Source organism: Oncorhynchus clarkii, chromosome 4, assembly GCF_045791955.1.
Source record: "Oncorhynchus clarkii lewisi isolate Uvic-CL-2024 chromosome 4, UVic_Ocla_1.0, whole genome shotgun sequence".
In the NCBI taxonomy this organism is placed as follows: Eukaryota; Metazoa; Chordata; class Actinopteri; order Salmoniformes; family Salmonidae; genus Oncorhynchus; species Oncorhynchus clarkii.
Window position 1 is genome coordinate 9,172,180 of NC_092150.1, and position 25,517 is coordinate 9,197,696.

The following is a 25,517-nucleotide window of genomic DNA, read 5'->3' on the forward strand; positions in this document are numbered from 1 at the left end:
CCAATAGGCTAATGGACATGTAAATCAGTCATATACACCGGGTATCAAACTAGGTCATTTATGTGACTCAGGACTGTGTTCAGTCCAATGAGATGAAGCCTAGACGTTAGCTGTGGGAGCTAACAAGTTTTCAAGTCTCGAGAAAGGTTCACTAAACTACCTCAGACTACCTCTAGAAGAGATGAGCAAGGAAGAGGGGGGGGGGGGGGCACAGGAAGAAGAGGAGAAAGAAGCAGAAGGATGAGAGGAGAAATGAAAAAAAAAGGAAGAGGAGGAGAGAAAGAGGAGAGGGGTACTCACATGGTTCCTGAGGTGGTGGGGACTATGGGTATGTCCTCAGCCTCCAGGGGGATGGACCAGGGGATGTGGAACTGAGGGGCCAGCTCTCGCATCACCATGTTCCTGTGTGTGGGGGGGGAACAACTAATAGTGTGAGCTATAGCAGAGTTTGGATTCTAGCTAGTTCAAGGAATGAGTTGTGAATAAAAATACACTTTTACTTTGTCAACGTACAGTATGGCTCTAGTTACCCAGCTGACCCCTGGGTGTCAACGTACAGTATGGCTCTAGTTACCCAGCTGACCCCTGGGTGTCAACGTACAGTATGCTCTATTTACCCAGCTGACCCCTGGGTGTCAACGTACAGTATGCTCTATTTACCCAGCTGACCCCTGGGTGTCAACGTACAGTATGACTAGTTACCCAGCTGTCCCCTGGGTGTCAACGTACAGTATGCTCTATTTACCCAGCTGACCCCTGGGTGTCAACGTACAGTATGACTAGTTACCCAGCTGTCCCCTGGGTGTCAACGTACAATATGACTAGTTACCCAGCTGTCCCCTGGGTAGCAACGTGGAAATCAGAGGGCTAAACCAGGGACTGCAGTTGGAAATTAGGCGGCTGGCTAAAACTGGCACTTACATAGAGAGGGTATTTGATTCAAGTGCACACTGTTCCTGTAAAACTTTACTAAAGTAAAGGAACGAAGATGTAAGGATGAGCGCTAGTTGAACCTTCAGCATGACAGCCTGCCTCACCTACCCCAAGACCTTGGCACAGTCGTCGTAGTACTTCATGGAGTTCTTCACGAAGCTGAAGCCGTTGACGTCACAGACGAAGGAGTGGCCGTTTGCTCTCAAGAGGTCGAAGCCACACACAGTTTGCTGGGATAGAAAGAGAGTGTTGCAAGTCAGACATTGAAACTGAATGTAGCCAATCAAGTGGAGTGCATCCCAGTAGTCTAAAGAGGGTTCCTCCCCTTCATTCATCAGCACTTACCTGAAAAAACACAACAGAAGCTTTTACCAAACGCAGCTCTTGCAGATGAAGGAGATAAGACGAGGTTGAAGAGAGGAAGCCTCTTCAGACTATTGGGATGCACCGCAAGTTTAAGATGGCTTCAGATTGATCGGGTGAGATGACAGTCACACAAACAGCGAGTGGTCTGATTGGTTGAAAAGCCTCACCTTGAAGGCCAGGCAGACCTTGCGGGCCACCAGTTTCTCCATGGCGGAGAGCATGACAGGGTAGCGGATCTCTTTCCCCTCGCTGTCCCTCTCCACCTTACCGTCCAGGGCTGGGGACTTCCTGGCCTCAGCATGGGCATAGTCAGGGCCCACTGTGTACACCTGACATCATATCATAGTCAGGGCCCACTGTGTACACCTGACATCACATCATAGTCAGGGCCCACTGTGTACACCTGACATCATATCATAGACACATAGTCAGGGCCCACTGTGTTCACCTGACATCATATCATAGTCAGGGCCCACTGTGTACACCTGACATCATATCATGGTCAGGGCCCACTGTGTACACCTGACATCATATCATGGTCAGGGCCCACTGTGTTCACCTGACGACATATCATAGTCAGGGCCCACTGTTCACCTGACATCATATCATAGACACATAGTCAGGGCCCACTGTGTTCACCTGACATCATATCATAGTCAGGGCCCACTGTGTTCACCTGACATCATATCATAGTCAGGGCCCACTGTGTTCACCTGACATCATATCATAGACACATAGTCAGGGCCCACTGTGTTCACCTGACATCATATCATAGTCAGGGCCCACTGTGTACACCTGACATCATATCATAGTCAGGGCCCACTGTGTTCACCTGACATCATATCATAGTCAGGGCCCACTGTGTTCACCTGACATCATATCATAGTCAGGGCCCACTGTGTTCACCTGACATCATATCATAGTCAGGGCCCACTGTGTTCACCTGACATCATATCATAGACACACAGTCAGGGCCCACTGTGTTCACCTGACATCATATCATAGTCAGGGCCCACTGTGTTCACCTGACGACATATCATAGTCAGGGCCCACTGTGTTCACCTGACATCATATCATAGTCAGGGCCCACTGTGTTCACCTGACATCATATCATAGACACATAGTCAGGGCCCACTGTGTACACCTGACATCATATCATGGTCAGGGCCCACTGTGTTCACCTGACGACATATCATAGTCAGGGCCCACTGTTCACCTGACATCATATCATAGACACATAGTCAGGGCCCACTGTGTTCACCTGACATCATATCATAGTCAGGGCCCACTGTGTTCACCTGACATCATATCATAGTCAGGGCCCACTGTGTTCACCTGACATCATATCATAGTCAGGGCCCACTGTGTTCACCTGACATCATATCAGTCAGGGCCCACTGTGTTCACCTGACATCATATCATAGTCAGGGCCCACTGTGTACACCTGACATCATATCAGTCAGGGCCCACTGTGTACACCTGACATCATATCAGTCAGGGCCCACTGTGTTCACCTGACATCATATCATAGTCAGGGCCCACTGTGTTCACCTGACATCATATCATAGTCAGGGCCCACTGTGTTCACCTGACATCATATCATAGTCAGGGCCCACTGTGTTCACCTGACATCATATCATAGTCAGGGCCCACTGTGTTCACCTGACATCATATCATAGACACATAGTCAGGGCCCACTGTGTACACCTGACATCATATCATAGTCAGGGCCCACTGTGTACACCTGACATCATATCATAGTCAGGGCCCACTGTGTTCACCTGACATCATATCATAGTCAGGGCCCACTGTGTTCACCTGACATCATATCATAGTCAGGGCCCACTGTGTTCACCTGACATCATATCATAGTCAGGGCCCACTGTGTACACCTGACATCATATCATGGTCAGGGCCCACTGTGTTCACCTGACGACATATCATAGTCAGGGCCCACTGTGTTCACCTGACATCATATCATAGACACATAGTCAGGGCCCACTGTGTTCACCTGACATCATATCATAGTCAGGGCCCACTGTGTTCACCTGACATCATATCATAGTCAGGGCCCACTGTGTTCACCTGACATCATATCATAGACACATCGTCAGGGCCCACTGTAGTGTCACAATACAGTGACATATGGGGATATTATTTTGGTGATGATATATCGTATCGTTTTGACAATATTATTTTTGCACTAGTTGGGTGTACCTGCATGTTAATTTCCATGACTGATCTATACTTTTTGTTTTCCCATGGCATCTATCGTGTCCCTCTGCAGCAGACATAAGGTGAGCAATATGTTTAGTTGTTTTTATTAAATCACCGTTCCTAAATCACAATACATATCGTATCGGCACCTTGGTATGGTGATAATATCATATCGTAAAGTCGCTGAAAATTCACAGCTCTAGTCCCCACAGTGTACACCTGATGCAGTATTAAAAAAATGTACGGAGAAACTCCCCAAATACAGGTGTGCCAAGCTTATAGCGTCATACCCAAGAAGACTTGAGGCTGTAATCGCTGCCAAAGATGCTTCAACAAAGTACTGATTAAAGGGTCTGAATACTTATGCAAATATATCCTCTTATTTTTTTTATAAATTAGCACAAAAAAAACTAAAAACACATTTTTGCTTTGTCATTATGGGGTATTGTGAGTAGATTGATGAGGAAAAAACGATTTAATCCATTTTAGAATAAGGACGTAACGCAACAAAATGTGGGAACAATTTCAAAGGGCACTGTATATAGTACACCAATCGATTAACCTGAACATCAACAAGACACACACCCCATACAGCCGATCAAACAAATGACTGACTGCAACCAGGCTCACACACCAACACACACTTAAGATGATACCTTGACATCAGTGCCGTCCGTTGGCATGAACTCCTCGTATATGTAGGAGCCAGTCTTCCTCACACAGCTCTCTGGGGAGTACACACTGCTGCGGCTCCCTATCTACAGGAGAGAGGAGACAATCAGACCCGAGTTAAAATCGTATCGACAGAGCGCTTGGTTGAGCCAGCAAGATGGGACGGGGGGGACGGGGTTGCACTTTTGGGACTATTCCATTTGTTTGATTCTTTCAAGAAGAAAACAAAATCTAATAAAGTGCAACTAAAATATCTAAATAAGTGGTTGAAAGTTTGGTTTGAGTACTAAGTGTGTACAGTTGCGTTTCAACCCATTCTGTACAGCATGGCTCCAAAAAAACTCCACCCATCCACTATAATTCCAACAGCAGTTCCTATCCAATACAGCGTCCGACTGTCCCTCAGTACCTTGCGGAAGAGTCTCTGGCTGCCTCCTCCAGCTGAGGTGGGGTAGTAGACATAAACGTTATGGTCCTCAGCACTCACAGGCTTCTCCACAAAGGGCTTGGGGAACACCTCCCCGTTCACCTCCACATGATCCTCCCCCTCCACCAGGTTACACTCTAGAATGAAAAGCCACCCAGCCAATCAGAGACAGGGCCTCGAAGCACACTTGAATTATGCCCGACTGGGTAGGGGTTGGCGATACGGTAACAGCCTTCATCTCCATTAGGCTAGGCGGAACTTGAGATCTACAGAAAATGCATATGTAAAAGGAAGTGGCTGTGCTTCCTTAGCTGCAGCACTTCCTCCTGATCTAGCTCATAATGAGACTCGAGCATTGACATTGAACCACCCTCCTGAAGCATTCTAACCAATCGCGCTATGGAAAAAGGCCACATTCAGCAGTGCAAGTGGCTACACTTGTAATCTTGGCACCCAGAACCAAATCTTGGGTGCATGCTAGCTAGCTAGCTAGCTAATTGATTTAATAGTACCAGTCTGGCACAAGAGACAAGATGCATGGTAACACTTACCTTCAGGTCTGTCTGGGTCTCGGGTTAACACAGCGTAACGAGGAAGATCAACGCCCTCCTCCTGCAAGATACGATACACCTCCCTCCTGAGGGGACAGAATACAACGATTATATAATGGAACGAGTCAGTAGACTTTTACAAGAGTATGAACAGGCTAGGAATGACTGAGTGTTTCCCATCATACCTGTCTTGTATGTAGTACTGCATGTTCAGGTCATTGATGAGAAGCGGGTTTCTGAGTTTGGCGTACTCTACCGCTTTGTCCAATGGGAAACCTACACACCCACCCCAACACATACATAAACACAACCATGTAAATAAATACAGGAAACACATGTCTTAACCATGACATTATTGTTCCATGGGTCTGTATACAGGCTAAATACATGACATTATTGTTCCATGGGTCTGTATACAGGCTACATACATGACATTATTGTTCCATGGGTCTGTATACAAGCTAAATACATGACATTATTGTTCCATGGGTCTGTATACAGGCTAAATACATGACATTATTGTTCCATGGGTCTGTATACAGGCTAAATACATGACATTGTTCCATGGGTCTGTATACAGGCTAAATACATTTCCATGTAGATTTAATTTTTCTGACCTCTGTTCTAAGACCAGGCCAGACGTATACTACGGCTACACACTGGCAAGACGGGAATGTGTGTGTGTGTGTGTGTGTGTGTGTGCACATTCGGTATTTCCTTCCTTTGTGCATGCTTAATGTAGAGATTGTGTACGCATGTATACTACAGGCATGCATATTCAGTATTCATCTGTAGCTGCGCAATGTGCATGCGAGAAAACCAGTACCTGATGCACTTAATAGTGTACGGTGGGTGCACGTACGTACGCTGGTTTGTACCTTTGGAGTGGAAGGAGACGAGGCAGTCACACAGGGGCCATTTGTCCACGGGCTGGCTGAGGATGACCTCCTCGGGGAAGATGACCACCGTGATGTACTCAAACTTACACAGCCTTTCCATGATCTGGGTCATGGGCTTGGACTTGGACTTCTTCATCATGGAGCAGATGCCTACCACGATCTGCCTCTCTGGAGGCTGGGGGAACCAGGGGGGGGGGGGGGTGTAAAGGTAAAGATCACTGTTTGTCATTTAATGTACATGATGTGTTATAAGATTACTTGCAAAGGCAATTTTTTTTTCCTGTTCTGTCATCTCTCCTCCTTTTCAAAATGCATTTGGAGGAGAAGGTCCAAGGAACGGGATCTTGGATTCTTCCCCTCAAATGCGGTTCGAGAAGGAGGTGAGGAAGCAAGGAAGCAAGTAAAGACTAGTCTTTTTTTTCTGCTTCCACATACACACCGAGTCATCATCCTTGTCATCGTCCTCCTCCTCTCCTTTTCGCATCTCTCCCTCGTTCTTTATTCTTCCTCCTTCTTCTGAGCTTCGGTGGTCTTCATCGACACCACCAACCACAAACGAGAGATTCCCACTCTGGTCCCGCCCCTCTCCTCTAGCCTCTGACATCACAGAGTGGGGACGTCACTCGAAGTTCAGCAGCATCGTCACGTGCCAGTACACAGGCTTAGAGCACCCTACTGAGGATACACTCTGGGCACAAAATGGACACCAGGGAGTAGGCACTGACAATGCTTTTTAAATTCCCCCTGTTGATGTATTGAATGTAATGTAATACTCCGGAGGGTGGGGACAGAGCGGTTTAAGAGCAGCAGGTTTACATAGAGGAGAGTGTTGAGGTAGTAATTAGAGGGGAGGGTTTATGGGTTAGTCAGGGGTGAGGTAATGGGGGTCAGGGGTGAGGTAGGTAGGTAGAGAGTCCGGGTTGCTAAGGTTGGGGGGAGGAGTACAGTCCCTGTGTCAGGAGAAGAGTCTCATTCTGCAAAGTGGCATCGCTCTAAGCTGAGGACAATGAGATGACTGGTTCACAAAGGTCCCTCCAGTCTCACCACCAGGCAACACCTACGGAGGACAACACAGAAAGAAAAACTGAGAAACAGACCAACCCTGAGAGACTGAGTTCAGCGCCTGTGAAGAAGTCCGCATGCTGTCTAATAATGCTGCCTCATCTCTCTAACTCAGCTCTACTCATCTACTGGGTGTCGTACCACTGTTTGGAGTTGCTATGGCCACATGCCGTGAAGAGCATAACTAAAACGGTCCTTTTTTGTCCTGTGATATACAGTCGTTTGTTAAAGTTAGTCCATCTTTATTTTCTAGCCGAAATCACATTGTATCTCAATGGACAAACACATAATTGATATGCAAATTAGCCATCGCAACTTCCGACTGATTATGATTGAGCATGTCACATATGCACAGTGCGGTGTCCCTCAGGGCAGTTCCCTTGGGCCATTACTCTTCTCTATTTTACAAATGATTTGCCACTGGTCTTACACAAAGCTAGAATGATTATGTACACTCTACATGTCAGCACCCAAAGCCAGTGAGCTCACTGAAATTCTAAATAAGGAGTTACAGTCATTATCTGAATTGCCGATGGTGAACAGAAATTACAATAAGCATTGTAGATCTCCGCTTACAAAACACAGCAAGAGATTTCTTAAGCACTGTTTTTTCCTGTGTGAAAAATAAAGAAATCTCTGTTAACGCGACCCCTAAGTTTAACTTGCTGGTTTTCGAAGTCATTTACTGAATTAATAAATTGACGGGCCATCATATGGGACCGACAGGCACGAGTCGGTCTTATGTAGCAAAATTTGAAATTGTGTTGTTTTTTTTACATCGGATAAAAGTAGAGACTCAGAGCTAGAAAATGGTATATCATACACTAGAGTTGAGGAACAATAGGAAAGTAATTCTACTTTGAATGTTGATAAACTTGTAAACTCACTTTTGAGAAAATGGCCCTGGAATGTTTTGGTACCTACTGGAGAGCTCATTGTCTAAAGGCTGTTATGTACTACGGGTGTGTTGGTCAATTTAATCTGGAGTGCCAGAGTGTGCTCAGGGCATTTGTAAACTCAGAGCGTTGTCAGATTGTCTGTTCATAAATTCAGAGTGTTTCTCTCTGAGACAGGTTCAGTCTGCATATTTGCAATGAAACACCAGAATGTTCCCCATCTCCTTAGCTATCATACTCTAATTCCACTGATTTCAAAACTCGGTCCTCCAGAAAGTGGAGAGCAACACTTATGCAGTTCTACAAAAAAACCCTGTTAGAAATTATTATCTACACATACTGACCAGCTCATGATATAGACAGGAGCGTGCTACATGGCAGACCAATGCAAACTCATCTCTTGGCATGTCCAGCCCACTCGTTGTCTCAGCCAATCATGACTAGTGGGAAGGTTGCTGACTTTTTCTGTGGCTAAACCAACTAGGCTCCTAATTTAACAATTGTATTTGCATTTTCAGATGGCATACACGTTTGTTATTAAGGCACATGAAAGTTCACATGTTCCAGAACACATTTCTGCCAAAAATATTTATATTTTTAAAAAATGTATTCAAATGGCTCTCCTGTGAAGTAGTGCCATGCGACATACACATAGTTTCATGAAACGAGTCACATATTGTGCGAGCTTTCTGCCATGTTTAAGAAGTCAAAGCCCTTTGGAGGAGTTATGTACAGCTGCCACCATCTTGATTTGATTTTCATGCCTTTTTTCTCCTCTCCATTCTCGGCCAGTCTGCTCTTCCCAGTCATCTCCTCCCGCCCCTTCTCCCTCCAGACAGACGCAGTGTACACATGCTGCTTCAGAGCAGACAAGCATGCGTCAAAACTTTGTTCATTTGCACAATGTCTCTCGTTCAGATTCGCTTGTAAAATATCCAAACTTACCAAAAATTACATTCAGTAGCTTCTACTTAAACATGCATAAATGTATGCGCTGGATTGCCTGTTTTTTTTTACAATTAGTTTATTTTCGTTTCTGCTCATTGGCATATTTATCTCGCAACCTCCAAGGCCCTAAAAACGGTCAAAGACTCCAGCCGCCCAAGTCATAGACTGTTCTGTCAACGTGGATGACGGTGTGTTCGGCCCTCCGTTTCCACGATCAGCTCCTTTTGTGTTGCTGACATTGAGGGAGAGGTTGTTGTCCTGGCACAACACTGCCAGGTCTCTGACCTCCTGACCTTCATCTCATAAGTGATACCAACAGGATCCTAAACAGCTTCTACCCCCAAGCCATAAGTCTGCTAAATACACTCAGTATACAAAACATTTGTGTATTTATTCCTTGTGCTACTTTATATTACTTTTCTTTTCCCCCCCATCCTCTCTGTTTTGTTGGGAAGGGCCCAGTAAGTAAGCATTTCTCTGTTAGTCTACACCTGTTGTTAATAAACATGTGACAAATTAAAATTTGATCTGATTTGAAACAAAACCAACTCCTTTCATGATATGCTATAGAATGCTAGCACGCTAGCTAAAACCACATGCTACTTTTAGACAGATCCTGCCCACACATATCTCAACTTTGTCACACATAACATGTGACCATGGGTAACCCCGGTCCCCAGAATAGCCTGCCCTCCTTTCAGGGAGGTTGAAAGAGGGCCAGGGGTGGACAGGGTAGAGAAAAGTATTGGGTGCAGAGGCCTACACTAGTACCGCTACCCAAACATAACTCATCACTCTCCTCTACGGCGTTGACACGGACAGGCCGCACTAAACCAAGTGGAAGCTCATCTCGGACAGCCGAGGACGGGAGATAAACTCATAAATACATAGCTACAACGACAGTGTGAAGACACTCAACACCACCGCGCTCAAAAGAAACACAGCAGTAAGGCTATCAGGCCTTGAGTGACTGGGGGAGATAGAACTGGTGGGTTGAGGAGAATAGTGGTACTGGAAGGCCGGCCTCTTCAGTTTCCTTCCTTAATTGATGGCTAATGTATGATGGTTTAACACCTAGTGTTGATGGTTGAACACCTAGTGTTGATGGTTTAACACCTAGTGTTGATGGTTGAACAACTAGTGATGATGGTTGAACAACTAGTGATGAAGATTGACTTTCAAATCTGGTAGATATTACTGTTATATTCTATTATTTTTACCTTTATTTAACTAGGCGAGTCAGAACAAATTCTTATTTTCAATGACGGCTTAGGAACAGTGGGTTAACTGGTCTAGGAACAGTGGGTTAACTGGTCTAGGAACTGCCTGTTCAGGGGCAGAACGACCTTGTCAGCTCGGGGATTTGAACTTGCAACCTTCCGGTTACTAGTCCAATGCTCGAACCACTAGGCAACCCTGCCGCCTTATGAAGCTATACCTTTCAATCATTCATTTAAAACATTTTTTTTTTTTAAGATGTAGCAACTGCAGATTGCCCCTTTAAAGTATTAGGTCTGCCTGTCCTATAGCCCGTCCTATTGCCCGCCCGTCCTAAAGCCTGCGTGTCAGCCTGTCCTATAGCCTGCCCGTCCGCCCGTCCGCCTGTCCTATAGCCTGCCCGTCCACCTGTCCTATAGCCTGCCCGTCCGCCTGTCCTATAGCCTGCCCGTCCGCCTGTCCTATAGCCTCTCCTATAGCCTGTCCTATAGCCCGCCCGTCCGCCTGTCCGTAAAGCCTGTCCTATAGCCTGCGTGCCAGCCTGTCTGCCTGTCCTATAGCCTGCCCGTCCTATAGCCTGCCCGTCCGCCTGTCCTATAGCCTGTCCTATAGCCTGCGTGTCAGCCTGTCCTAATGCCTGCCTGTCAGACTGTCCTAATGCCTGCGTGTCAGCCTGTCCTAATGCCTGCCTGTCAGCCTGTCCTAATGCCTGCCTGTCAGCCTGTCCTAATGCCTGCCTGTCAGCCTGTCCTAATGCCTGCCTGTCAGCCTGTCCTAATGCCTGCCTGTCTGTCTGTCCTAATGCCTGCCTGTCTGTCTGTCTGAATGCCTGCGCGTCTGTGTCTGAATGCCTGCGCGTCTGTGTCTGAATGCCTGCGCGTCTGTGTCTGAATGCCTGCGCGTCTGTGTCTGAATGCCTGCGCGTCTGTGTCTGAATGCCTGCGCGTCTGTGTCTGAATGCCTGCGCGTCTGTGTCTGAATGCCTGCGCGTCTGTGTCTGAATGCCTGCGCGTCTGTGTCTGAATGCCTGCGCGTCTGTGTCTGAATGCCTGCGCGTCTGTGTCTGAATGCCTGCGCGTCTGTGTCTGAATGCCTGCGCGTCTGTGTCTGAATGCCTGCGCGTCTGTGTCTGAATGCCTGCGCGTCTGTGTCTGAATGCCTGCGCGTCTGTGTCTGAATGCCTGCGCGTCTGTGTCAATGCCTGCGCGTCTGTGTCTGAATGCCTGCGCGTCTGTGTCTGAATGCCTGCGCGTCTGTGTCTGAATGCCTGCGCGTCTGTGTCTGAATGCCTGCGCGTCTGTGTCTGAATGCCTGCGTGTTTACCTGCCTGCCTGTCCTAATGCCTGTCCTAATGCCTGCAAGCCTGTCATAATGCCTGCGCGCCTGTCCTAATGCCTGTGTGCGCGCCTGTCCTAATGCCCGCCGCCTGTCCTAATGCCGTGCGCCTGTCCTAATGCCTGCGTGCCTGTCTGTCCTAATGCCTGCGTGCCTGTCTGTCCTAATGCCTGCGTGCCTGTCTGTCCTAATGCCTGCGTGCCTGTCTGTCCTAATGCCTGCGTGCCTGTCTGTCCTAATGCCTGCGTGCCTGTCTGTCCTAATGCCTGCGTGCCTGTCTGTCCTAATGCCTGCGTGCCTGTCTGTCCTAATGCCTGCGTGCCTGTCTGTCCTAATGCCTGCGTGCCTGTCTGTCCTAATGCCTGCGTGCCTGTCTGTCCTAATGCCTGCGTGCCTGTCTGTCCTAATGCCTGCGTGCCTGTCTGTCCTAATGCCTGTGTGCCTGTCTGTCCTAATGCCTGTGTGCCTGTCTGTCCTAATGCCTGTCTGTCCGAATGCCTGTGTGCCTGTCTGTCCTAATGCCTGTGTGCCTGTCTGTCCTAGTGCCTGTGTGCCTGTCTGTCCAAATGCCTGTGTGCCTGCCCTAATGCCTGCGTGTTTGCCTGCCTGTGTGCCTGCCCTAATGCCTGCGTGTTTGCCTGCCTGCCTGCCTGTCCTAACGCCTGCGTGTCTGTCCTAATGCCTGCGCGTCTGTCCTAATGCCTGCGCGCACAATGCTCCATCTTTGTTTCTAGTCTCCAATCTTCCAATCCTTGCTGTGCTTCATTCATCCCTTTACCTCACCATCTCAATTTTTGTAAGATTCAGCCTTCATTAAAAAGGCACTACTTCTGCCGATGCCTACGACGTCCTCCTCCGACACCTATGATTAATTAAATCCAAGATGGCTGATAGAACACGTCCCCATCTCCCATCTCCCTCTGGCATCGACCGACCCACTGTCTGTCTGGCAGTGGGTCACCTCCACCACCCAAAGTGTGACGAACCCAATAAAGGCTTTTAACCTTTGAGACAGTAACCTTTGTGACAGTGTCCTGTAGAAAGTCCTTGCTTCCACCAATGTTTATGATTAGGGTGGGATCATCAACGGAGCTCTCAGAAAAGGCACGCACTATCCGACTCACTGATAACAGGCCCAATGACAGCCACTGATTGGTTGAATACTAGGGGAGTGAGGTGGTTGGAGTCATCAACAAAGCTGCATGAATAAAATATGATGCCAAGCTTTCAAACTACCGGGAGTTTTTTTTGTGAAGACATATAAAGTGATCTGTGCATTTGAACAGCAGCATAAACACACCCATTTTACTTCTGCGTGTCAAAAACCGAATGAACGCAGCTTCACGCCGACACGGATTCGAATATACTATTTAGAATGAGCAGTCAGCTCACGAACGAACGCACGCACGCACCAGGGAGAACGCAACAAGCATGCAGATGCAATCTGACTGGGGATAGCTAGCTAACGTGTCACAACTAGCCAGTTAACTTGCAATCTGACTGGGGATAGCTAGCTAACATGCCACAACTAGCCAGTTAACTTGCAATCTGAGATAACTTCATACAGTGGCAAGAAATAGTATGTGAACCCTTTGGAATTACCTGGATTTCTGCATAAATTGGTCATAAAATTTGATCTGATCTTCATCTAGGTCACAACAATAGACAGTGTGCTGAAACTAATAACACAAATTATTGTATTTTTCTTGTCTATATTGAATAGATCATTAAAACATTCACAGTGTAAGTTGGGAAAAGTATGTGAACCCCTAGGCTAATGACTTCTCCAAAAGCTAATTGGAGTCCGCTAATCTGGAGTCCAATCAATGAGACGAGATTGGAGATGTTTGTTAGAGCTGCCTTGCCCTATAAAAAACACTCACAAAATGTGAGTTGGCTATTCACAAGAAGTATTGCCTGATGTGAGCCATGCCTCAAACAAAAGAGATCTCAGAAGACCTAAGATTAAGAAATGTTGACTTGCATAAAGCTGGAAACGATTACAAAAGTATCTCTAAAAGCCTCGATGTTCTTCAGTCCACAGTAAGACAAATTGACAAAAGGTTTAGCACTGTTGCTACTCTCCCTAGGAGTGGCCATCCTGCAAAGATGACTGCAAGAGCACAGTGCAGAATGCTCATTGAGGTTAAGAAGAATCCTAGAGTGTCAGCTAAAGACTTACTGAAATCTCTGGAACATGGTAGAGGTCGACCGATTATGATTTTTCAACGCCGATACCGATAACGATTATTGGAGAACCAAAAAAAGCTGATACCGATTAAATCGGACATTTTTTTTTATTTGTAATAATGACAATTACAACAATACTGAATGAACACTTATTTTAACTTAATTTAATACATTAATAAAATCAATTTAGCCTCAAATAATGAAACCTGTTCAATTTGGTTTAAATAATGCAAAAACAAAGTGTTGGAGAAGAAAGTAAAAGTGCAATATGTGCCATGTAAGAAAGCTAATGTTTAAGTTCCTTGCTCAGAACATGAGAACATATGAAAGCTGGTGGTTCCTTTTAACACGAGTCTTCAATATTCCCAGGTAAGAAGTTTTAGGTTGTAGTTATTATAGGAATTATAGGACCATTTCTCTCTATACGATTTGTATTTCATTCACCTTTGACTATTAGATGTTCTTATAGGCACTTTAGTATTGCCAGTGTAACAGTATAGCTTCCATCCCTCTCCTCGCCACTACCTGGGCTCGAACCAGGAACACAATGACAACAGCCACCCTCGAAGCAGCGTTACCCATGCAGAGCAAGGGGAACAACTACTCCAAGTCTCAGAGCGAGTGACGTTTGAAACTCTATTAGCGCACACCCCGCTAACTAGCTAGCCATTTCACATCGGTTACACAAGCCTAATCTCGGGAGTTGATAGGCTTGAAGTCATAAACAGCGCAATGCTTGAAGCATTGCGAAGAGCTGCTGGCAAAATGCACAAAAGTACTGTTTGAATGAATGCTTACGAGCCTGCTGCTGCCTTCCATCGCTCAGTCAGACTGCTCTATCAAATCATAGACTTAATTATAACATAATAACACACAGAAATACGAGCCTTAGGTCATTAATATGGTTGAATTCGGAAACTATCATCTCGTAGACAAAACATTTATTATTTCAGTGAAATACGGAACCGTTCTGTATTTTATCTAACAGGTGGCATCCATGAGTCTAAATATTGCTGTTACATTGCACAACTTTCAATGTATGTCATAATTATGTAAAATTCTGTCAAATTAGCTCGCAATGAGCCAGGCGGCCCAAACTGTTGCATATACCCTGACTCTGCGTGCAATGAACGCAAGAGAAGTGACACGATTTCACCTGGTTAATATTGCCTGCTATCCTGGATTTCTTTTAGATAAATATGCAGTTTTAATAATATATACTTCTATGCATTGATTTTAAGAAAGGCATTGATGTTTATGGTTAGGTACACGTTGGAGCAACGACAGTCTTTTTCACGAATGCACACCGCATCGATTATATGCAACACGCTAGATAATCTAGTAATATCATCAACCATGTGTAGTTATAACTAGTGATTATGATTGATTGATTGTTTTTTATAAGAAAAGCTTAATGCTAGCTAGCAACTTACCTTGGCTTCTTACTGCATTCGCGCAACAGGCAGGCTCCTCGTGAGGCAGGTGGTTAGAGCGTTGGACTAGTTAACTGTAAGGTTGCAAGATTGAATCCCTGAGCTGACAAAGTAAAAATCTGTCGTTCTGCCCCTGAACAAGGCAGTTCCTAGGCCATCATTGAAAATAAGAATGTGTTCTTAACTGACTTGCCTAGTTAAATAAAGTTTGTTTCTGTTGAGTCTAAGATACGTAACACACTAAACAAGAAGGGTGTTCATGGGAGGAAACCACGGAAGAAGCCACTGCTGCCCCAAAAAAACATTGCTTCATGACTGTTTGTAAAAGTGCACCTGGATGTTCAACAGCGCTACTGGCAAAATATTCTGTGAACAAATGAAACTACAGTTGAGTTGTTTGGAAGGAACACACAGCACTATGTGTAGAGAAAAAAAGGCACAGCACACCAACATCAAAACCTCATCCCAACTGTAAAGTATAGTGGAGGGAGCATAATGGTTTGGGGCTGCTTTGCTGCCTCAGGGCCTGGACAGCTTGCTATCATCAACGGAAAAATTAATTCCCAGGTTAGCAAGACATTTTGCAGGAGAATGTAAGGCTATCTGTCCGCCAATTGAAGCTCAACAGAAGTTGGGTGATGCAACAGGACAACGACCCAAAACACAGAAGTAAATCAACAACAGAATGGCTTCAACAGACGAAAGTACACCTTCTGAAGTGGCCCAGTCAGAGTCCCGACCTCAACCTGATTGAGATGCTGTGGCATGACCTCAAGAGAGCAGTTCACACCAGACAACCCAAGAATATTGCTGAACTGAAACAGTTTTGTAAAGAGGAATGGTCCAAAATTCCTCCTGTCCGTTGTGCAGGTCTGATCCGCAACTACAGAAAATGTTTGGTTGAGGTTATTGCTGCCAGAGGAGGGTCAACCAGTTCAATAAAGACATGAAAACGTATAATTGTTTGTGTGTTATTAGTTTAAGCAGACTGGTTGTCTATTGTTGTGACCTAGATGAAGATCAGATCAAATTTGATGACCAATATATGCAGAAATCCAGGTATTTCCAAAGGGTTCACGTACATTTTTTTTCACCACCATATGTACACATTTACCTCACTTTTATGAGCATTTAAAACAATCCATAATCCAACCATTTTTTTAGGGGCGGGTTGCCACTGCCAATGACACAGAACTGTCTGTGCAAATACAGGAGCCATATGCTGTCCATTAAAGAGTGTTTCATTTCAAAGGGATTGAAGGAGACCGCAAAGACCGGCACAGTCAGAGTATTGTTGTCTTCCACTAGCCATTTACTTGTGCTGATTGACAGCAGCATACAAGCGTTCACTATGAAAACAAAGTAGGCCATCATGACTAGTTAGTCATCTAGACTAACAGGTATTATCAGAACACAGACTTCACACAGCCTAACAGGTATTACCAGAAACACTGAGACTTCATACAGCCTAACAGGTATTATCAGAACACTGAGACTTCATATAGCCTAACAGGTATTATCAGAACACTGAGACTTCATACAGCCTAACAGGTATTATCAGAACACTGAGACTTCATACAGCCTAACAGGTATTATCAGAACACTGAGACTTCACACAGCCTAACAGGTATTATCAGAACACTGAGACTTCATACAGCCTAACAGGTATTATCAGAACACTGAGACTTCATACAGCCTAACAGGTATTATCAGAAACACTGACTTCATACAGCCTAACAGGTATTATCAGAACACTGAGACTTCATACAGCCTAACAGGTATTATCAGAAACACTGACTTCATACAGCCTAACAGGTATTACCAGAACACTGAGACTTCATACAGCCTAACAGGTATTATCAGAAACACTGAGACTTCATACAGCCTAACAGGTATTATCAGAAACACAGACTTCATACAGCCTAACAGGTATTATCAGAACACAGACTTCATACAGCCTAACAGGTATTATCAGAACACAGACTTCATACAGCCTAACAGGTATTATCAGAAACACTGAGACTTCATACAGCCTAACAGGTATTATCAGAACACTGAGACTTCATACAGCCTAACAGGTATTATCAGAAACACTGAGACTTCATACAGCCTAACAGGTATTATCAGAACACTGAGACTTCATACAGCCTAACAGGTATTATCAGAAACACTGAGACTTCATACAGCCTAACAGGTATTATCAGAAACACTGAGACTTCATACAGCCTAACAGGTATTATCAGAACACTGAGACTTCATACAGCCTAACAGGTATTATCAGAAACACTGAGACTTCATACAGCCTAACAGGTATTATCAGAAACACTGAGACTTCATACAGCCTAACAGGTATTATCAGAAACACTGAGACTTCATACAGCCTAACAGGTATTATCAGAACACAGACTTCATACAGCCTAACAGGTATTATCAGAACACTGAGACTTCATACAGCCTAACAGGTATTATCAGAACACTGAGACTTCATACAGCCTAACAGGTATTATCAGAACACTGAGACTTCACACAGCCTAACAGGTATTATCAGAACACTGAGACTTCATACAGCCTAACAGGTATTATCAGAAACACTGAGACTTCATACAGCCTAACAGGTATTATCAGAACACTGAGACTTCATACAGCCTAACAGGTATTATCAGAACACTGAGACTTCACACAGCCTAACAGGTATTATCAGAACACAGACTTCACACAGCCTAACAGGTATTATCAGAACACAGACTTCATACAGCCTAACAGGTATTATCAGAACACAGACTTCACACAGCCTAACAGGTATTATCAGAACACTGAGACTTCATACAGCCTAACAGGTATTACCAGAACACTGAGACTTCATACAGCCTAACAGGTATTATCAGAACACTGAGACTTCATACAGCCTAACAGGTATTATCAGAACACTGAGACTTCACACAGCCTAACAGGTATTACCAGAACACTGAGACTTCATACAGCCTAACAGGTATTATCAGAACACTGAGACTTCATACAGCCTAACAGGTATTATCAGAACACTGAGACTTCATACAGCCTAACAGGTATTACCAGAACACTGAGACTTCATACAGCCTAACAGGTATTATCAGAAACACTGAGACTTCATACAGCCTAACAGGTATTACCAGAACACTGAGACTTCATACAGCCTAACAGGTATTATCAGAACACAGACTTCACACAGCCTAACAGGTATTATCAGAAACACTGAGACTTCATACAGCCTAACAGGTATTATCAGAAACACTGAGACTTCATATAGCCTAACAGGTATTATCAGAAACACTGAGACTTCATACAGCCTAACAGGTATTATCAGAACACTGAGACTTCATACAGCCTAACAGGTATTATCAGAACACTAAGACTTCATACAGCCTAACAGGTATTATCAGAACACTGAGACTTCATACAGCCTAACAGGTATTATCAGAAACACTGAGACTTCATACAGCCTAACAGGTATTATCAGAACACTGAGACTTCATATAGCCTAACAGGTATTATCAGAACACTGAGACTTCATACAGCCTAACAGGTATTATCAGAACACTGAGACTTCATACAGCCTAACAGGTATTATCAGAACACTGAGACTTCATACAGCCTAACAGGTATTATCAGAACACTGAGACTTCATACAGCCTAACAGGTATTATCAGAACACTGAGACTTCATACAGCCTAACAGGTATTATCAGAACACTGAGACTTCATACAGCCTAACAGGTATTATCAGAACACTGAGACTTCATACAGCCTAACAGGTATTATCAGAACACTGAGACTTCATACAGCCTAACAGGTATTATCAGAAACACTGAGACTTCATACAGCCTAACAGGTATTATCAGAAACACTGAGACTTCATACAGCCTAACAGGTATTATCAGAACACTGAGACTTCATACAGCCTAACAGGTATTATCAGAACACTGAGACTTCATACAGCCTAACAGGTATTATCAGAAACACTGAGACTTCATACAGCCTAACAGGTATTATCAGAACACTGAGACTTCATATAGCCTAACAGGTATTATCAGAACACTGAGACTTCATACAGCCTAACAGGTATTATCAGAACACTGAGACTTCATACAGCCTAACAGGTATTATCAGAACACTGAGACTTCATACAGCCTAACAGGTATTATCAGAACACTGAGACTTCATACAGCCTAACAGGTATTATCAGAACACTGAGACTTCATACAGCCTAACAGGTATTATCAGAACACTGAGACTTCATACAGCCTAACAGGTATTATCAGAAACACTGAGACTTCATACAGCCTAACAGGTATTATCAGAACACTGAGACTTCATACAGCCTAACAGGTATTATCAGAACACTGAGACTTCATACAGCCTAACAGGTATTATCAGAACACTGAGACTTCATACAGCCTAACAGGTATTATCAGAACACTGAGACTTCATACAGCCTAACAGGTATTATCAGAAACACTGAGACTTCACACAGCCTAACAGGTATTATCAGAACACTGAGACTTCATACAGCCTAACAGGTATTATCAGAACACTGAGACTTCATACAGCCTAACAGGTATTATCAGAAACACTGAGACTTCACACAGCCTAACAGGTATTATCAGAAACACTGAGACTTCACACAGCCTAACAGGTATTATCAGAAACACTGAGACAGAATCGAGACTGTGCACAGGTGATTATTATTATTTATTTTTAAAAATCGGAGTAGCCTCCAATGCTTAAATCTTTAACAAATCTGTTCATCATTATGTTCAATAGTCTGGAGTGTACTGAACGTACAGACGAGGAATGACAATACCTCATTCCCCACCGCCGGCCACACATCACAGAAATAGCTTAAGCCCTCTAGTCTCCATACCCCAACACTCCTTGACCCAGATGCCATCTACAGCACAGACAAAACAAAATGCTTACTGTATAGCGAGGCACGCACAACAAAATGCTTACTGTATAGCGAGGCACGCACAACAAAATGCTTACTCTATTTACAACCAACCTGAGAGTGGGTGACCTAGCAACATTACACAAGGGGAAAACAAGGCAATTGTCAAACAATGAAACAGAAGTTTAAAAAATGTTCTAAAAAAAAGGTCACCACTGACTGATTGCTGACATTAGCAAACATCACTTTAGCTTAAGAGGTAGCTGACTAAACTCCACTGTGAAGGAAGTTTCTGATGAACTCCACTCAAGAGTATGTGAGTGGAGTTGAGAGGTCAGAAATCCCCCTCATAGCTCATGGAGGAGTGCCTTCCCACTGCTTCTGTGCTCTCCACCTGCTCTGCTAAAAATCTCAACAACAAAAAACTGCCGCTCCAAATTTGCTTGCTGTACAACATTAAAACCTATTCAGTCTGTCTACAAACAGGCTCTCAAAGTGCTTGATAGGAAGCCCAATAGCCATCATCATTGTCACATTCTTAGAAAGCATGAGCTCTTGAGTTGGGAAAATCTTGTGCAATACACCGACGCATGTCTTGTATTCAAGATCCTTAATGGCCTGGCTCCCCCTCCACTCAATATTTTTGTTAAACAGAAAACCCAGACATATGGCAGCAGATCCACAAGGTCTGCCATGAGAGGTGACTGTATAGTTCCCCTAAGGAAAAGCACCTTTAGTAAATCTGCATTCTCTGTGAGAGCTTCCCATGTCTGGAATACACTGCCATCAGACACACATAACTGCACCACATATCACACTTTCACAAAATGCTTGAAGACATGGCTAAAGGTCAATCAGATTTGTGAACATGGTCCCTAGCTGTGTGTTGCCGCTTTCCATGTTGTCTGTTGTCTGTAGCTTGTGAGGTGTGGAAACACTTTGTTGCTTTTATGAATTTTGTCTTGCTGCTTTTTGTTTTATGTTGCTCTGTCTGTATGCTACGTCTTGCTTGTCCTATGTTGCTCTGTCTGTATGCTATGTCTTGCTTGTCCTATGTTGCTCTGTCTGTATGCTATGTCTTGCTTGTCCTATGTTGCTCTGTCTGTATGCTATGTCTTGCTTGTCCTGTTGCTATGTCTTGCTTGTTCTATGCTGCTATTGTCTATATTGTAATTGTTTTTAATAACCTGCCCAGGGACTGCGGTTGAAAATTAGCCGGCTGGCTAAAACCGGCACTTTTACTGAAACGTTGATTAATGTGCACTGTCCCTGTAAAAATAAAAAATAAACTAAACTAAAACTAAATTCGCTTCTTTAATTTTTTTACCCATCTATTTTTCTGATTACCTGGAACTACCATTTGGTTAAGTATTGAAACCAAAATGGATTTGAATTAAAAAAGTATTTGAATAAACATGAATCGGTGACTGTAAGAAGCGCTCATCATTTCAAATAAGCTACATGTCATATTAAACAGCATATAAACACTAAATAGGTCAGGAGCCAGACAGGAAACGTAAGAAGGAACCAAATCTATTATTTAGGCTATATTACTTCCATTATTTCAAGGCTACAGCCAACAAAAAAATACACTGAAGCATTTGAAAGTGCGACACAATAGGCTTGTATTTTTTTACATTTTATTTCACATTTATTTAACCAGGTAGGCCAGTTGAGAACACCTTTATTTAGCCAGGTAGGCCAGTTGAGAACACCTTTATTTAGCCAAGTAGGCCAGTTGAGAACACCTTTATTTAGCCAGGTAGGCCAGTTGAGAACACCTTTATTTAACCAGGTAGGCCAGTTGAGAACACCTTCATTTAGCCAGGTAGGCCAGTTGAGAACACCTTCATTTAGCCAGGTAGGCCAGTTGAGAACAAGTTCTCATTTACAATTGCGTCCTGGCCAAGATAAAGCAAAGCAGTTCGACACATACAACAACACAGAGTTACACATGGAGTAAAACAAACATACAGTCAATAATACAGTAGAAAAATAAGTCTATATACGATGTGAGCAAATGAGGTGAGATAAGGGCGGTAAAGGCAAAAAAAACACACACAAAATATGTATGGACATAAAGCTGTACACTAACAAAAACGAACTAAACTTAAGTTTAGTTAAACTTTTTTAAATAAATACTTTACTACAAACTTATTAGCTACCCACCTCATTCCTTTCTTTATCATGTGCAATTTATCATGTGCACGTAGTGATTTATAGCACCTGTGTGTTATATCAGTTTCGGTATTAAAATATTTTGCAAATTCCATGCCAGTAAGCTAAAGCAATAGCAGCACACAAATGCATGGGATGGACCTCTGTCTGTAAGAAGAGAGCTGCATTCTCTTTTAGTTATATACAAACGCAATCTGACAGAAACTCCCTCCATATGGAACATCATTCATTAAGATCACAAGTTACCAAACCTGTTCCACAGGAATGAATAACACTAGAGATCCCTTCAGTCGCCACAGATTTGGGAAAATCTGCATTTTGTTTTTTTATGCCCCAGATTTGTGTAACAATCTGCAGTTAGATTTGGTGGTGTCACTCAGGCAGTTTAAATTATTGATTGAGGACTTATTTGTAGCTGAATGTGATTGCTTTAATTAAATGTTTTTATTTTATTTTTAATTGTCTTATTGTGCTGAATTGTATTGTTTTATACACATGTGTATGTTGTTTTAATATTCTGTTTTTATTGTTATGTGTACAGGGCTCTCTTGTAAAAGGGATTTGAATCTCAATGTGACTTCCTGTTTAAATAAATGATGGGCGGCCATGCGTGAGAGTTAGCACTACTGGAGCAGGCAAGAAGACCAATGCTTCAGCCTTTGAGAATTTCTGTCCGACCTCCAGTCAAAATTGGCCATGCTCAGTTCCAGCTCCACTTCACCAATGGAAATTCAACTCCAACTACATGGATTCACCCAAGGTCAATACTTTAAAAAAATTTAATGATTAATTCCAACAAACCTGGGGTGTAGTCATTAAATGAAATTATGTTGCAAACAGTTTACTCCAAACAATAGTTTATATTGGACAAATTCAGGAAGTTCCCTTCCCCGTTTACTTCTGTTTGGTTCTTAAACGCTAAACGTTTTCCGCAATGAATACACCCCTGAGGCAATTGTTGCAAAAACGTTTATTATACAGAAGCAAACGGAACGCAACGGGGAGGGACCTAACATAATTTGTCCAATATAAACTTCGTTTTGTTCCGTTTGGTTCATAAACGGTTTCCGTAATGGGAATACGGTTTAGGTCTCTGCTCCACTCCGTTGGAGTTCATCAGAGTTTAGTCAGCTATATTTTTCTTTTAGGAACAAGCTTTGGAACCGGTCTGTCACGAATGGTTCATGTGTATTCCTGTCAAGAAAGTGTGCACACTGTAACAACCTTGCCTGCATGCCAAATGTTTTTGCGTGCAAATAAATAGTTACAACGTATCCCACTTCGCTAGTCAACTTTACATTACAGCCAACACACTGCAGTGACGATAAAGATTGGTAAATGAGTGTTGCGGTGCTCAATTAAAGTTACTTACCACTAAATATTAACCAACTGTCAACTTCCTTCCCCCTCGGTAGTTGTTTTGTCGTGCACGCGGGCTTCGCCTTTCCTTTGAAGTAGGATTTGGTTCTTTAAAACAAAGGCCTTTGTCACTGCCATCTACCGTCTGGAGTGTGCCGGAACATGACCTTGACTGGAAATCAATTTTGTGTTTCTGATAATGAGCTCACAGTGCTATCATAAGTACATAGAAACAAATGATTTACAATGTTTTAAATTATGACGTTCTTGGTAAGGTTATTTTATTTAGAAGGAGAATTCTGCTACCTATTATACATCTGACAGACTAGGGATGTGAAATCCTGGGGAGGGTGTCTTTGTCAAGCATTTGATTTACAATGTTGACTTTTATAAATAAAAATACAATTCAATGGCAAGAAAAACATCTTAGGATGAAGGATTGGTACAGAGCACGGTTAGGTAGGACTCAATTGATTGAAAAGCCATAATGTTCTCTCATCGGTTTAAAAAAAAAAACAGCTAAATCAAATGTCTCAAACATAAAATGACACTCGGTGCAAAAGAGTTCACTGAGAAACAGTATTGTTGTGTCAACCTGACAAATAAACATTCTACCTACACGGGAGGAAAATCAACGTTATTAAATGGTTCTTCCTCAGATTTTAAGGTTCCTTGGAGAACTGTTGCCCGATTAAAAAAAACTGAGTTAAATGGGGGGGTTCTTGACATGGCATCTAGGGTTCTTTAGAATTCTGAAAGGTTATTGAAATGTATCCCTTTCATAGCACACAGCAAATTGGTCAGTGTTTAACTAGTGTTGATTTTTCAATGTTACATTTCTAGTGTTGATTCAGGAGTTAAATTAACACTGTGAAGAGTTTTACATTTGACGTTTTCAGACGTTCTTATCCAGGGCGACTTACAGTTAGTGCATTCATCTTAAGATAGCTAGGTGGAACAACCACAGATCTCAGTCATAGGAAGTACATTTTTCCTCAATATCTTAGCTATCGGAAAAGTCAGTACTAGTAGAAAAAAAAAGTTCAATTAAAATTCAGTGGCATAAAAGAACCCCAGTGTTGGTGTAATGCCGCATTCACGTGCTAGTCAGACCGAGTCGGAAATGTCGGAAATGTCTGCGTTTCCTGTTCCGACTAGCACCAGAACACAGCATTTATAAGCAGAGTTTAACCAAAACCATGGCCATCATTATCATATTTCCCAGCATGCTGTATTGCAGGTTGATTTCATTTTATTTTATGTTTTTGCATTGATTGATCGATTAATTAATGTTATGCTACTCAAATATAAATAACATACATTTTTCTAAACTACTCCAATCGATTATTTTGACTTATTTTACCCGTTATTGACATGGTTGTTCCATTTTAGATGCTTTACGTCCCTCAAACTCAACTCTGGATCTTGAAGCCAGTTCCACTGCATTTTTTCATTGTTCCCTTCTAATCAGGGACTTATTTAGACCTGGAACCCGAGTACTGTACTTATCAGGAAAAACAGAAAACCAGCAGTCTCCGGACCTCGTGGGGTAAGAGTTGAATACCCCTGCTTTGGGTAGTCTCATATTTTAGTCTTTCTAACCTTGGCAGTCTTTCTGAATGCAGATTGCGGGTGAATTAAAATTCCAAATGTTTGTTATCCCCACTCTGGGTGGATTCCAATAGAAATTACACAATACTTTGCAAGCCAGCATAATGTGACTTGCAGGCCTGATGTGGCCTGTAAACCATGAGTTTCAGTCCACTTTATTAGGGTAAAACTAGGCCCTCAAAATAAGGCCTTATGAAATGTGTATTTTGTTGTCTTCAATCATTTCATTTTAATGATAACATCACTTAGGATCTCACTTGGTGATGGCCACAGAACTGAAAATGAATGAATGCAACAAC

The 25,517-nt window shown here is 43.3% G+C and overlaps 1 protein-coding gene across 1 annotated transcript in view; it reads right to left on the reverse strand.

The window, feature by feature from the left end:
* Positions 1–23,689, reverse strand: part of LOC139406374 (inositol hexakisphosphate and diphosphoinositol-pentakisphosphate kinase 2-like) — a 66,312-nt gene extending 42,623 nt beyond the window's left edge. Inside the window, exons 1-10 of the mRNA XM_071148908.1 lie at positions 23,621–23,689; positions 6,505–7,122; positions 6,045–6,240; positions 5,352–5,442; positions 5,167–5,252; positions 4,598–4,752; positions 4,173–4,274; positions 1,467–1,628; positions 1,042–1,163; positions 301–402 (exon numbers count right to left, since the gene is read on the reverse strand). Of these exons, the coding sequence (XP_071005009.1) occupies positions 301–402; positions 1,042–1,163; positions 1,467–1,628; positions 4,173–4,274; positions 4,598–4,752; positions 5,167–5,252; positions 5,352–5,442; positions 6,045–6,240; positions 6,505–6,669 (1,181 nt within the window). The 5' untranslated portion in view covers positions 6,670–7,122; positions 23,621–23,689. The remainder of the gene's footprint in view (positions 1–300; positions 403–1,041; positions 1,164–1,466; positions 1,629–4,172; positions 4,275–4,597; positions 4,753–5,166; positions 5,253–5,351; positions 5,443–6,044; positions 6,241–6,504; positions 7,123–23,620) is intronic.
* Between the last annotated feature and the right edge of the window lie 1,828 nt (positions 23,690–25,517).